Source organism: Narcine bancroftii, chromosome 6 (assembly GCF_036971445.1).
Source record: "Narcine bancroftii isolate sNarBan1 chromosome 6, sNarBan1.hap1, whole genome shotgun sequence".
NCBI classification, from domain to species: domain Eukaryota; kingdom Metazoa; phylum Chordata; class Chondrichthyes; order Torpediniformes; family Narcinidae; genus Narcine; species Narcine bancroftii.
Window position 1 is genome coordinate 163,749,363 of NC_091474.1, and position 12,834 is coordinate 163,762,196.

Consider the following 12,834-nt stretch of genomic DNA (forward strand, 5'->3'; position numbering starts at 1 on the left):
TGTGTTGAAAAATGATCTGATGGCCCAAATAAAATATGGAAAAAGTGACCAGGAAAGATTAATAGCATACAGTACTTTAACTGTAAATATCACAGGGACCAATCAATGTGCTTAATATGAACATTAAAACAAAGCTTGTTTCTGATGCTCTTGTTAAAAATACATACCCATCATAAATGAAGAAACAGTGAAACGGCGACAGATGTAACCTGAAATAGAACGACAGAAAAATGAAATTTGCTGATTAAAGACAGACTAATTTAAAGGAAATTAGAATCAGGCTTCTTTTGAATTAAATACACTGTAATACAGTTGATTCTAAAAGAAGTTTTGGTATTGCCGCTTGTTTTCTCTATTTTTTTTCCCAGTTCCAATGGCAGATTCTTCAGTGTCAATAGATCATCCCCAAATTAAAATTCAATACTAGAAAAGCAGAAATCTTCTCCAATTACATCATCTTTCATCCCCATTACAAACTTCATTGCCGGGCCACAAATTCCAACCTCACCAGTAATTGTTTCAAATTGAACCAGGCTATTTGCAACCTAATATTTTTGACTATTTTTTAGACCTTTATTCATGGTACTTCAAAAGCATTCATGCCATTTTAAGATGAGCTCCCCCATCTCCATGTCACCACCTTACTCTCGCCTTCCACAGATAATCTGCTATTAAATCCTTCACACTCATTTGCTACCTTTGGATTCAATTTTGAGAACATTTCTCACTAACTTCTTCATACACGCCTTTGAGACCTTGAGGTTGTCCAAAACTCTGTTGCCCATACCATGAATATTCCATTCACCTATCAGCCCTGTGCTTGATGGATTACACTCATGGATGGTAAGTTAAAAATACCATCTTAGAGCATCCTTTCTTGTTTTCAAATCCATTCAGAATCTCTTCTTGCTCTGAAAGCCTCTGAGATACCCAACTCTGGTCTCATGAGAATGCATCTTTTATACAGTACATGCAACATTCAAAATCCTCAACCTTCCACTTCTCTCTCTTTCATAAATTACTTCTTAAAACATGCCTCTGATCAAGCCTTTGGTCATCTGTCCTAAGATGTAGTTCAGTAAAACCTATAACAATGCATGATGGCTTGGAAGAAAAATCTGTTTCCCACTCTGGGTGTAAGGGCCTTGGTGCTTCAGTACCTCCTGCCAGATTGCAGAAGGGAGAACAGTTTACATGCAGGATGTGTGGAGTCTTTCACAATGTTTATTGCTTTCCGTCTGCGAGTGTAGCAGATGTCCTTCATGCTAGGAAGAGGTTCCCCAATGGTCTTTCTGCTGACTTCACTATCCTCTGTAGGGTCTTGTAGCCTGAGGTGGTATAGCTTCCAAATCAGGTGGTAATACAATTGCACAGGATGCTCTCAATATATCCTTTATAGAATGTAGTGAAGATGGAGGATGGGAGATTCTCTGCCAGGCGCACTCTGAGGAACTTGATACTCTTGATATGCAATAAAAATCCTCGTTATTGAAATGTTAACTCTTTCTCTTTCTGTTAATATGTTAAATCATTAAGGCGCAGGTGCAGAAAAGGGATGGAAAGATGTGAACCAGCAAGATGTGCAAAAAATAAGTGTATAAAAATATAAAAATATCATGATTAGAATATTCATACTCATCAGAATAGTCAGACAGAACTTCCCATTTGCAATTGATAAAATTTCACTTTTAGTCCAATTAACCTTATAACCAGATAATTGACCATAAATCTCTAAGGAATCTTGAAGTGCTGGCAGAGAAATATCAGGATCCACCAAATACAGCAAAACATCATCCGCAAATAAATTTATTTTATAATCTTCATTCAAGACTCTCATACCTTTGATACTATCATTCTGACGTATTAATTGTGCTAGAGGTTCAATAACTAAAGCAAACAAGGCGGGTGATAATGGACATCCTTGTCTAGTAGATCTTGTTAAATTAAAGGATTCTGAAAGCAAACCATTAGTAACAACTCTAGCTTTCGGACCATTTCATCACCTACTCTACATAAACCTATTCAGATAACAAATGTAATTGGAACAGAATTCCTTTCTTCTTTTCTTCCTCAACCACAAGGGACAGCACATGAATGTGCTTCGATTTTGTGGGTTCTGAAGTTAATAGGAGAACCACTGACTTTTCCAGATGGAATGGAATAGTTACCCGACAGGCAGGAAAATGGGTAGTTTGTAAGATGAAATGCTCCTTCTGCCACATATGCAAGGCTTTTATGTACTCCCAATGCATGGACTCAGGGTTTTCAACACTACCCCAAATATGTCAACTCCACTTTAAGTGGCCATGGGCTAGAGATTCCCATGAGTCTGTTAGGTTTCTGTATGTTTTAATCTCTTCCCATCTGTCTGATAATCTCTTCCTCAGAGCTCAAAATATAATCTGTTTCAGGAATCTGGGATGAACCTGTCTGATTCAATGTAATTGAGATTTCAGTGCCAGACATGATCTGGGATAGGAGGCTGAAGTTTGTTTATCCCTCCATTTGGAGGATTTTACAGAGAGAGATGCTTGCTGTCAATAATCCCGGTCTCAAAAATATTGAGGGCATATCACTGATGGCCTGTACGTGACAGGTTTAGTACCAGGTCTGAGATCACTACCAATCTGGCTGGACCACTCTCGACAATAAAGGTTCACCTTGCAATCATGTAAAATGTGGACACTCCCATGTCTCAGAAGCCAACTTTCAGTGAAAACAATTGTTAATGGCAATGTTCATCATTACCCTTTGCACACCAGCAAATATTTAGTTGATGGGGAAAAGGATATTTGAAGATGAAAATCATACATCTGGCACAATGACATGCAGTACAGGCTGTCACCAGGTTCCATACATCTGGCACAATGAGATGCAGTACAGGCTGTCACCAGGTTCCATACATCTGGCACAATGAGATGCAGTACAGGCTGTCACCAGGTTCCATACATCTGGCACAATGAGATGCAGTACAAGCTGTCACCAGGTTCCATACATCTGGCACAATGAGATGCAGTACAAGCTGTCACCAGGTTCCATACATCTGGCACAATGACATGCAGTACAGGCTGTCACCAGGTTCCATACATCTGGCACAATGACATGTAGTACAGGCTGTCACCAGGTTCCATATATCTGGCACAATGAGATGCAGTACAGGCTGTCACCAGGTTCCATACATCTGGCACAATGAGATGCAGTACAGGCTGTCACCAGGTTCCATACATCTGGCACAATGAGATGCAGTACAGGCTGTCACCAGGTTCCATACATCTGGCACAATGACATGCAGTACAGGCTGTCACCAGGTTCCATACATCTGGCACAATGAGATGCAGTACAGGCTGTCACCAGGTTCCATACATCTGGCACAATGACATGCAGTACAGGCTGTCACCAGGTTCCATACATCTGGCACAATGACATGCAGTACAGGCTGTCACCAGGTTCCATACATCTGGCACAATGACATGCAGTACAGGCTGTCACCAGGTTCCATACATCTGGCACAATGACATGCAGTACAGGCTGTCACCAGGTTCTAAAAGTAGATTCTGTTTACCTCAGAAAATACATTTTTAAAAAAAACCACTCGATATAGTAAACATTTTGTAATTGTAATGAATAGCATTAAAAGTACACACAGTTGATAGGAGCAATTATGAAAAATGGAGAAAGAACACTATTTCTGCTGTTTGTAGAGGCAAATACACGTATTTACACGTTAGACTTTTGAATTTATTACACTCTATTTTTTTCATCAAAGCTTGATTATAAGTAGGTGTGCCCATAAATTGGGCATTTGTAACCCTGGGACCATCTGTATAATAGTTCCAATAATGCTATTCTCAGAAGAAAACCAGTTAAAGGTTATTGAAAAATATACCTTGAACTTCTAAAGAGAACAAAGAAAGTCACATACAACTTTGAGAAGAATAAAGATGCAACTTTCAATCAGCAAAGTAAATTGAATCAAGCAAATAGGTATATTGTGCAAGAATATTATCTTAAACCAATTCTAAGCAAAATAAAATGTAAAACCACCCTTTGGCCTTTTACCTGAAGGCCATATTTACAAAAAAAAATGAATAACTGAAGTGGTATGAAAATGATGTAATACACAATTATTATTCTTTGGTCTTCTTGGCATTTTGGAACATGGTGTGAAGTAGGTTTAAATGGAAAAAAATTTTCAAGGTCTTTTGTAGCCTTTATCCATGTAAAGTGTTTAATTAATTTCTTCACCAAGTATCGCAATAATCTGCTTTTTCAAATAAAAGAATAATATTTTACTTTTAGAATTTAACTCTAAACATGTTTACATGATTCTAAAACTTTAGTGATAGTCCAAAAGTACAAGTGAGCCTTGGTACAAATAGCACATGAAGGCAACTGAAAACTGAACTGGTCTGCCTCCAAACTATGTAAATATACTGGATACAGCCTGCCACTTCATCATTGAACTTTGACACAGATTCTTTAGATGTTTGGTATACACAACGTAAGCAGGGCTGGGATAACCTTTGTCCAACTTCCAACATGAATGCTCATTTGCAGATTAGATCATCAACTGTTTTGTTAGCTCAGCACTCCCACAAATACTTGCACTGTTCATTATGATTGCAACATTTTTCAATTCTAACTAAAAAAAAAGCCAGGAGGGAATTTAATGTTCAACATGAGCAAGACAAAGCACAAAACAAAATGTGTTCTTCATGACTTCATTTAGCCTACAAACTTATTGATCAAAGTTGTCAGGATCCAAGCACAGAGGGAAGTGAAATGGACTACAAGATGAATAAATCCCACTTACAACTTCTCCGTGATTTCTCCAACTATTCTGCAACTATTTATTTTTTCATTCATTTTTCACCACTTTCTTTATTCCTCAGCTCAACCACTCCATTCCCATACCACCCTCCCCACTCCTGCAACATGTATCATCCCCGAGAATGACAAATACTACTACTCAGACCATTACTCAAATCAAAAATTTGCAACCAAGAGTGGTAACAGAGTTAAAAATATCTTCAAGAACAAAACTAAGTAGTGCTTACAATAATACCCAGGTCACTTGATTGAATAATTAATTCATGTAAATTCAGAAAAGGGAATCACTGAGGAAACCATGTGTTTATTTTCAGTTTATTAATAATCTCCTCAAACAAATGAGATGCCTTTCTTGACTATAAGAGTAGTGGAAATGTGAAGCATGGCCACAGAGGAGGCTGAGGCAAACAGTTCAAATGCTTAAGTGCACACTCAAAGAAAGCTTGAGAGGATAGATTGGGATAAGATGTATGGTGTTTAAACACTAGTTTAATCAAATTGTCTGCTCTGTGATAATGTCCCTTATTTTTATCCCACACACCTTCTCAGCAGACACTAATTCTCCTCCACATACATTTCTGTCTCCAGCCGAATTAAACTGAAGAGGCAGATGAGTCTGCCAACATCAATCAAAATCAAAAAGTTTGATAAAGGAAGAATGGAGAGAGACAGAAGTATTTTCATGTTCTCAGGTTACCTAAAGCACTTCAATTTCAACAAGTGCACTATATAATCATTATTTTTGTTCTAGGATACAACAGTCAATTAGCACACACTAAAAGTCCCCCAACAGCTCACATTGTAATCCTTAATGATAAGACCATAAGACAGAGGTGCAAAATTATGACATTCAGCCATCGAGTTTGTTCCAACATTCCATCATACTAAATATCATGATTAGAATATTCATACACATCAGAATAGTCAGACAGAACTTCCCATTTGCAGATGAAACATGGTGACATTAACAATGCAGTATTTCTTCAGTTAGATATTGAATTCTAACTACATTATTTAACTGAGCTAGAATAGCCACAAGGTACATCCACTCATAAGGAAAAACCTTCAACATATTGACAGATTGAAAGTCACTATTATGACAGAAGTTTTGAAAACAGCTTGATAGACAAGCATTGAAACTTTCTTTAAAACTGTACCTCAGTGTCATAAAACAATGCAATTCATCCCATATCACTGTAAGAACTTTCATGGATCTTCATGCAAGTATCAAACCAAAATTCAGAACAATCTCACATTGGGATAGATCATAGCAAAAGACCAAAGAATTAGTCAAAAAAGCTAAAAGGTTTAGGGATTGAATTCCATAGCTTAAAGTCTTAGTAACGGAGGTCAGAGTCATTAATTGTAGAGCCATTCAATTTGGGGAGCTGAAGAGTCCAGAAATAGAGAACTACAGGTTTTGTGAAATAATAATAACACCAGAAGAGACAACAGAGAAAGGAAGACAGACATGGAGAAATTTAAATCAAAGATGAGAATTCGATGTTCAAGAACTACTTAATTGGTCAAATAGAGTTGTTATATTTTACAGAAAGAAGAAACCATAGTTTTGCAAACAAAATTAAGGATGAAGATTTCAGCAAACAAACTACCAAAGGGATAGAGTAATAAATTAAGGATTTTATGGCCAAATAAGACAAAGTCATAAAATTGTTCAATTTCAGGTTTTTTTGGAGAACTAGTTGTTATTTAAAAAAAACAGTCCAGTTGCAACAGCAAATCACGTAAGAGTGTTGAAACAACAACAAAAAACAAAGGAAGGGTTTTTAATATTTAATTTTCACCCAAAAAAATGCTGGCTACTGCCAATCTCTGACACCTCACCACCAAGTCACTGCTGATGCTGGGAGCCCAAGGTCCCCACTCCTGCTGCTGGGAGCCTGATGTCCCCGTTCCAGACCGATGTCCCCGCTGCCGCTGGCAGCCCGAAGTCCCTGCTCCTGCTGGCAGCCCGACGTCCCTGATCAGTTAGGCTCCAAAAAGATTTTGGATAAATGAGGATTTCTGATTTGTTTCGAATATCCTCAATTATCTGCATTTTTTTAAAAAATTTGGATAATTGAGGATTTCGGAGAATCCAATTTCGGATAATTGGAGTTGTATTGCAATTAGTGAATTGAGTTTGTGTCAAAGACAAAACAAAATAGCTTGTCATTACAACACTTAGAATGTCCAGATGAGGAGAAATCTTTTATCAACTGTCACAATCATGTCAATTAGGAACTCCTTACACATCAATTCCATTTGCTTTAACATTTTTAAATTAGTGTATGTACTGAGTATTCAAGTTCTATTAACTATTAGAACACTATTTTCCATGACAATTTATGCAAATCTAGTAATCAATTTCTGCAGTTTTCATTGACAGTTGAGGATTTTTTTTGATGGCTTCACTAAGAGTAAATCATTCACATATTCAGGACTTTGCTCTCTTCAAAAAGGATTTGAACGCAAAATTGATCAGAGCTACTCTACGCAGTGAAGCAGATCATGAACAATAATAATGTGATCTGTACACTGAAAGCACTGCTCTACTCATTTTACACTTACAACTGTGTGGCTCTGTATGACAAATGCACTATCTACAAATTTGCCGACGATACCATGGTAGTGGTATCTACCATGGTGATGAGTCAACATACAGGAGGGCTTGCACTCAATGTCACCAAAACTAAGGAGCTGATTGTTGACTTCAGAAAGGGAAAGCCAGAGGTATATGATCCAGTGATCATTGGGGGAAATCAGAGGTGAAGAGGGTGAGCACATTTAAGTTCTTGGGAGTCAATAGTTCAGAGGATCTTTCCTGGACCCAACACACAAATGGCATCATGAAGAAAGCACATCAGCGCGTATATTTCCTCAGGAGTTTGTGAAGGTTTGGTATGTTACCAGAAATACCAGCAAATTTCTACGGATGTGCGGTGGAAAGTGTGCTGACTGACTGCATCACTGTCTGGTATGGGGACACCAATACTCCTGAGCGTAAAGCCCTCCAAAAGGTAGTGGACACAGCCCAGAATATCACAGGCAAAACCCTTCCCTCTGACAAGAACATCAACAGGGAATGCTGCCATCAGAGAGCAGAAACGATCATCAAGGATCCACACCACACAGGACATGCTCTGTTCTTGTTGCTGCCATCAGGAAAGAAGTATAGATGCCACAAGACTTGCACCACCAGGTTCAGGAACAGCTACTACCCCTCCACAAGAAACTCAATTAGGGACTAATTTAAAAATTCTTACTTGTGCACTTTATTGCTTTTTTTATTCTCTCTGTATTATGCAGTCAGTCTGTTTACATTTATTATGTTTACAGTTCCATATCTGCTGACATGTATACATGGTGTAGTTTTTTTTGCACTACCAATAAGTAATTCTGCCTTGCCTCATAAAAAAAAAGAATCTCAGGGTTGTATATATCATGTATGTATTCTGACAATAAAATTGAAATCGAAAACCAAACCTGATTGCAAGAGTTGGATACTTCATTTATTGAAAGAAATTTCTTCAAAGTAAATGTCAATCGACAGTTGACACCATAGACCTAATGATATCGTGGAGTATTAACAGCTTGTCAATTACAGTTCAATATAGAACATGGAAGCTTAGTCTTAGGCTGACTGAGCCCACACTGACCATCAGTCAACCACCCAGACGTCTTTGAAATAACAAAAAACTTCAAATTAACTTTTGCCAAGTCAGTTTTTAAAATCTGTTAAATTATGACTATTCTGTTATTTGAGTTCTGTCCTGTCATGGCCGGCAATACATGTAACAAGTGTTCGGCTTCTCTACCGTGAGTGAGGTCGACTCAACACTAAACACACCTTGACCACACGAATCGGAAACATTGATGACAGGACTTACATATGAAGAAAGGCTGGATCGACTAGGTTTATATTCACTGGAATTTAGAAGATTAAGGGGGGGATCTTGTATCCTTTAAACTTTACTTATTCGTTCAAAAAACAAATAATATGACATATACAGCAATTAAGTATCAGCTCTCTAAAATTCGTCCCCCAAAGAAAGCAACTACGGGAATTTCTTTAAAGGCTATTTCTATTGACGAATAGGATGGAGGGTCTGTTATATTTCACGATTTACACACAGTAATTCAGTTCCATAAATTAATTACTGGATATCTTTACAAACTGTAGGACGGACTGGGTTAGCACCACGAACGATAGATGATCCTCCAACCCCTAAATGTAGGGTGGGTGCAAAGAGTCGCTCACAGTTGCGAGGGTCAAACCGGAGGGGAGGATATGGCGAACTTGAACTTCGAGCACAAGCCAAATACCTGAGAATCGCAGATGCTTGCCGGCCCAGAGCCGGAGCGGCATCGCCACCGCCGCCCTCACCGCCGCCGCCATCTTCTGCAAGACCGCCCTGCGCAACGCCCAAAGGGCCATCTCAGATACCGCCTGAAGAATCGCACGCGCTGCAGGCAACCGTTTGGAACAGATTAGGATATTCTTTAATCCTGTATATTTTGCAGCCGATCTTCTCTACCCCTTGAGATGGGTTTACGAGGGGGCGCAGTTGGGGCACAGGCGAAATTCGACAACGGGCGGACTTTGGGTTAGGCCGGGAGGGGACCTCTGGTGGGAGTTGCGGTCTTGGCCACGGGAGAGCGGAGCAGGGAGAGGCCGGTGCCGGGGGACGAGGCACAGCAGCACCGAGGGAGGTCGGAGCCGGGGAACGAGATCGCTGGTAAAAACCCAACTCCGGGGAAAATACGGCTTTTGGAAAAAGATAATTTGCAGGAAGGTTAGATTTGAGTGAAGAAAAGTCCTGGAAAAAGAGCCAGGGAGCGTGGCTGGAGATTTGGGGAGATACAGAAAAGGCAGGTGCTGGAAATCTGACCTGAAAAGAAGGGATTGAACGCGCCCTGGGAGCATCTGTGCTGGAAATCTACGGTTTCCCTTCATTTTGTCAGAACGTCACTCCAGATATTTTTGTAATTGCCTTCATAGTTGAGGCTGGAGGGGAGGTTACTGATATGACCAGTAGTAGAAGACTCATTTGGCTTGGGGCGCGCTTGCCTGCGGGCAGTAAGATATCGTGTGTTATGGCCCTGAATCGTGCTGTCTTCATCTGAGGTTTTATGGGTGCCTGAATAAAATAGGTTCGCTGCTCACCCTGTCAGGCAGCGCTATTCCTTGTGCTTTGTTTGCGACAGTGTGAGTTAATTCTGTATATTAGCTATTGTTTCAACTCATCTTGCAAGCAAGCCCTTCTCATTGAATTGTTGAAACACTTTTACTGGTGTCGATTTCAAAGTAACGATTAAAAAAAGGCCCAAGTGATGTAAATGTCATTGTCCATCATTGAGTAACTGTGATGTCACTGGAGATTTCAACCTTACAATCTTGACCCTATTGGTCAAGCAACTTATTCGTCTTGTTTGAATTTTGTGAACGTGTAAATTGTTAGCATCCTTGTTTCTAAATTTGTACATTTTCTTTCCGAATGATAAAAGCTGAAGCTTTCTGATTTTGCTCTGGTTTATGTGATGTACATGGAACACTGCAGATTTTTAGCCCATAATAAAAGGTTATGCCACAATTAATGGTGACAAATCAGTGTCCTTACCATTCTTGTGATATTTGATGAATCTTTAAGACTATTTGGTTCAGTTTTCCATTCTATCCAGGTAAGAAAAGTAATTCACGGCATTGATTTAAATCTGTTAAACAAATTTCAAGTTGTATTAAGTATTGATAACTTTTTCATCATTGTAGCATTGTATTTGAAGTATGCATGGAGTGGACAAAGTAAGAATTTTGAATGGAAATACTATTTTTGTAGATGGTGGTCTATTAACACAAATTAATTTTTAAGACTGGATTTTAGGTAGCAAATATTTGATAGTGAGGATGTTTTAAAGGTATTTGCACAAGTGACATGGTGAATAAAATTATTTGTCCAAGAAAAATTCAATGGTGTTAAGAAGATTTAAGCTGGTAAAAATATTGAAAGCAGTCTGTTTATCATCTGTCTTTCTCTTACACCTATCTGAAACTTATTTTCATCTGTGATCCCATAAGATAACATGTAATAGAGTTCAGAAATGCCAATTAGAGAATGGGACATGGCATGATTGAGTGTCGATTTTATTTTCTTTTTAAACATTTTTATTGAGTTTAACATCTCTAAGTTTGCAGATGACATGAGGCTGGGTGACAGGGTTAGCTATATAGAGAATGCAGAGTAACTTGCACAAGTTAGGTGAGTGAGCCAATGCATGGCAGATGCAATATAACGTGGATAAATGTGAGGTTATCCAGTTTGGAGGCAAGAACAGGAGGGAAGATTATTACCTCAATGACGTCTGATTAGGAAAAGGAGATATGCAATGAGACTCGGGTGTCACTGCATCAATCATTGAAAGTGGGCATGCAAGTACAGCAGGCAGTGAGGAAAGTGAATGGTATTTTGGCATTCATAGCAAGAGGATTCAAGTATAGGAGCTGAGAGGATCTATTGCATCTGTACAGGGCCTTGATGAGACCACATTTGTATGCAGTTTTGGTCTCCTTATCTGAGGAAAGATATCCTTCCCATAGAGGGAGTTCAAAGAATGTTCATTAAGGATGACAGGACTTGCATATGAAGAAAGGCTGGATCGACTAGGTTTATATTCACTGGAATTTAGAAGATTAAGGGGGGGATCTTGTATCCTTTAAACTTTACTTATTCGTTCAAAAAACAAATAATATATGACATATACAGCAATTAAACATGAAAATTTTTTAAATATATATATATAGAAAAATAAAGAAGAACCCCCCTTCAGCCAACTCTCCTAAGGAGAGCCATAAAAAAAAGAATATTTTAAAAAAAATTAAGTATACATATTAAAATCTAATCAATATAAATTGAAATGTAAATATTCTGAGTATAACAGCCACTTATTAATAAAAAAAATTATAATTATCATGCAAAACATACGTGATTTTTTCCATTATTAAGCAATATTTCATCTCATTATGCCATCTATTAATATCAATCATATTTGTATCTTTCCACATACTAGCAATACATTTTTTCGCTATGGATAAAGCTAAATATACAAAAGCAATCTGGAACTTATCTAATCCCATGCCTTTCAGAGGTTTAAAGAAGAGAAATTACCTTTATCAATTTAATGAGGCTTGCATTTCTCTTAATTTAAAAAAGGGAAAGAATGTACTGTTTATAGGCCTATATCATTACTTAATGTTGATATGAAGATTTTAATCAAAGGCTTTAGCTCATAGATTAGAAAAATATTTGCCAACTATTACAGACTCAGACCAAACTGGTTTTATTAAAAATTATTAATCTTGTTATACATTGATTACTGCATCTTCTATATATGCTTTCTACTCCATCGATTGAATGTGTTCTTTCATTAGATGCTGAAAAAACAGTTGATTTAGTTGAACGGGAGTATTTATTTGCCGCATTGGGTAAATTTTGGACCAGATGTTATTAAATGGATTAAATTATTATATTCAAGCCCGAAAGTGTCGTTCCAATCTAATTTACAGCAATTAGCTTGTTTAATCTCAGTAGGGGAACATAACAGGGATGTTCTTTAAGTCCTTTGCTTTTTTGATGTATTATTGGTACCAATAGCTGTTGTTTTTCAACAGTGTAGAGAATTTAATAGTATAATTAAAGGAGGAATTGAACATAAAGTATCACTTTATGTGGATGATTTATTGCTCTTTATTTTAAATCCTGAAATTTTTATACTAAGCATATTAATAAATTTTGATAAATTCAGTCAGTTCTTAGATTATAAGTTAAATTAGCATAAGATTGAACTTTTACCCTCAAAAGGTGCTTTTAAAGGCTATTCCAATTTTCCATTTAAAATAGTGAAAGAACATTTTCAATATTTAGGAATTACAATTGCAATAAATTATAAAAACTTGCTGAAAGGGAATTTCTGGGTATTGTTTGATAGAATTAAACAATCATTATTGGG

General features: G+C 37.7%; 2 protein-coding genes across 4 annotated transcripts in view; one reads left to right on the forward strand and one right to left on the reverse strand.

Annotated features, from left to right (window-relative positions):
- The window catches only part of LOC138736675 (trifunctional enzyme subunit alpha, mitochondrial-like), an 85,158-nt gene extending 75,059 nt beyond the window's left edge, over window positions 1-10,099 (reverse strand). The window contains exons 1-3 of the mRNA XM_069886563.1: window positions 9,998-10,099; window positions 9,157-9,297; window positions 168-209 (exon numbers count right to left, since the gene is read on the reverse strand). Coding sequence (XP_069742664.1) covers window positions 168-209; window positions 9,157-9,268 — 154 coding nt within the window. The 5' untranslated portion in view covers window positions 9,269-9,297; window positions 9,998-10,099. The remainder of the gene's footprint in view (window positions 1-167; window positions 210-9,156; window positions 9,298-9,997) is intronic.
- The window catches only part of hadhb (hydroxyacyl-CoA dehydrogenase trifunctional multienzyme complex subunit beta), a 38,249-nt gene continuing 34,679 nt past the window's right edge, over window positions 9,265-12,834 (forward strand). Inside the window, exons 1-2 of one of the 3 annotated variants that reach the window (XM_069886565.1) lie at window positions 9,265-9,569; window positions 10,339-10,512. The gene's annotated coding sequence lies outside the window, so the exon portion shown is untranslated. Of the gene's footprint in view, window positions 9,570-9,603; window positions 9,627-10,338; window positions 10,513-12,834 lie in introns of those variants that run through there. The other 2 variants (XM_069886564.1, XM_069886566.1) reach the window with 2 other exon arrangements.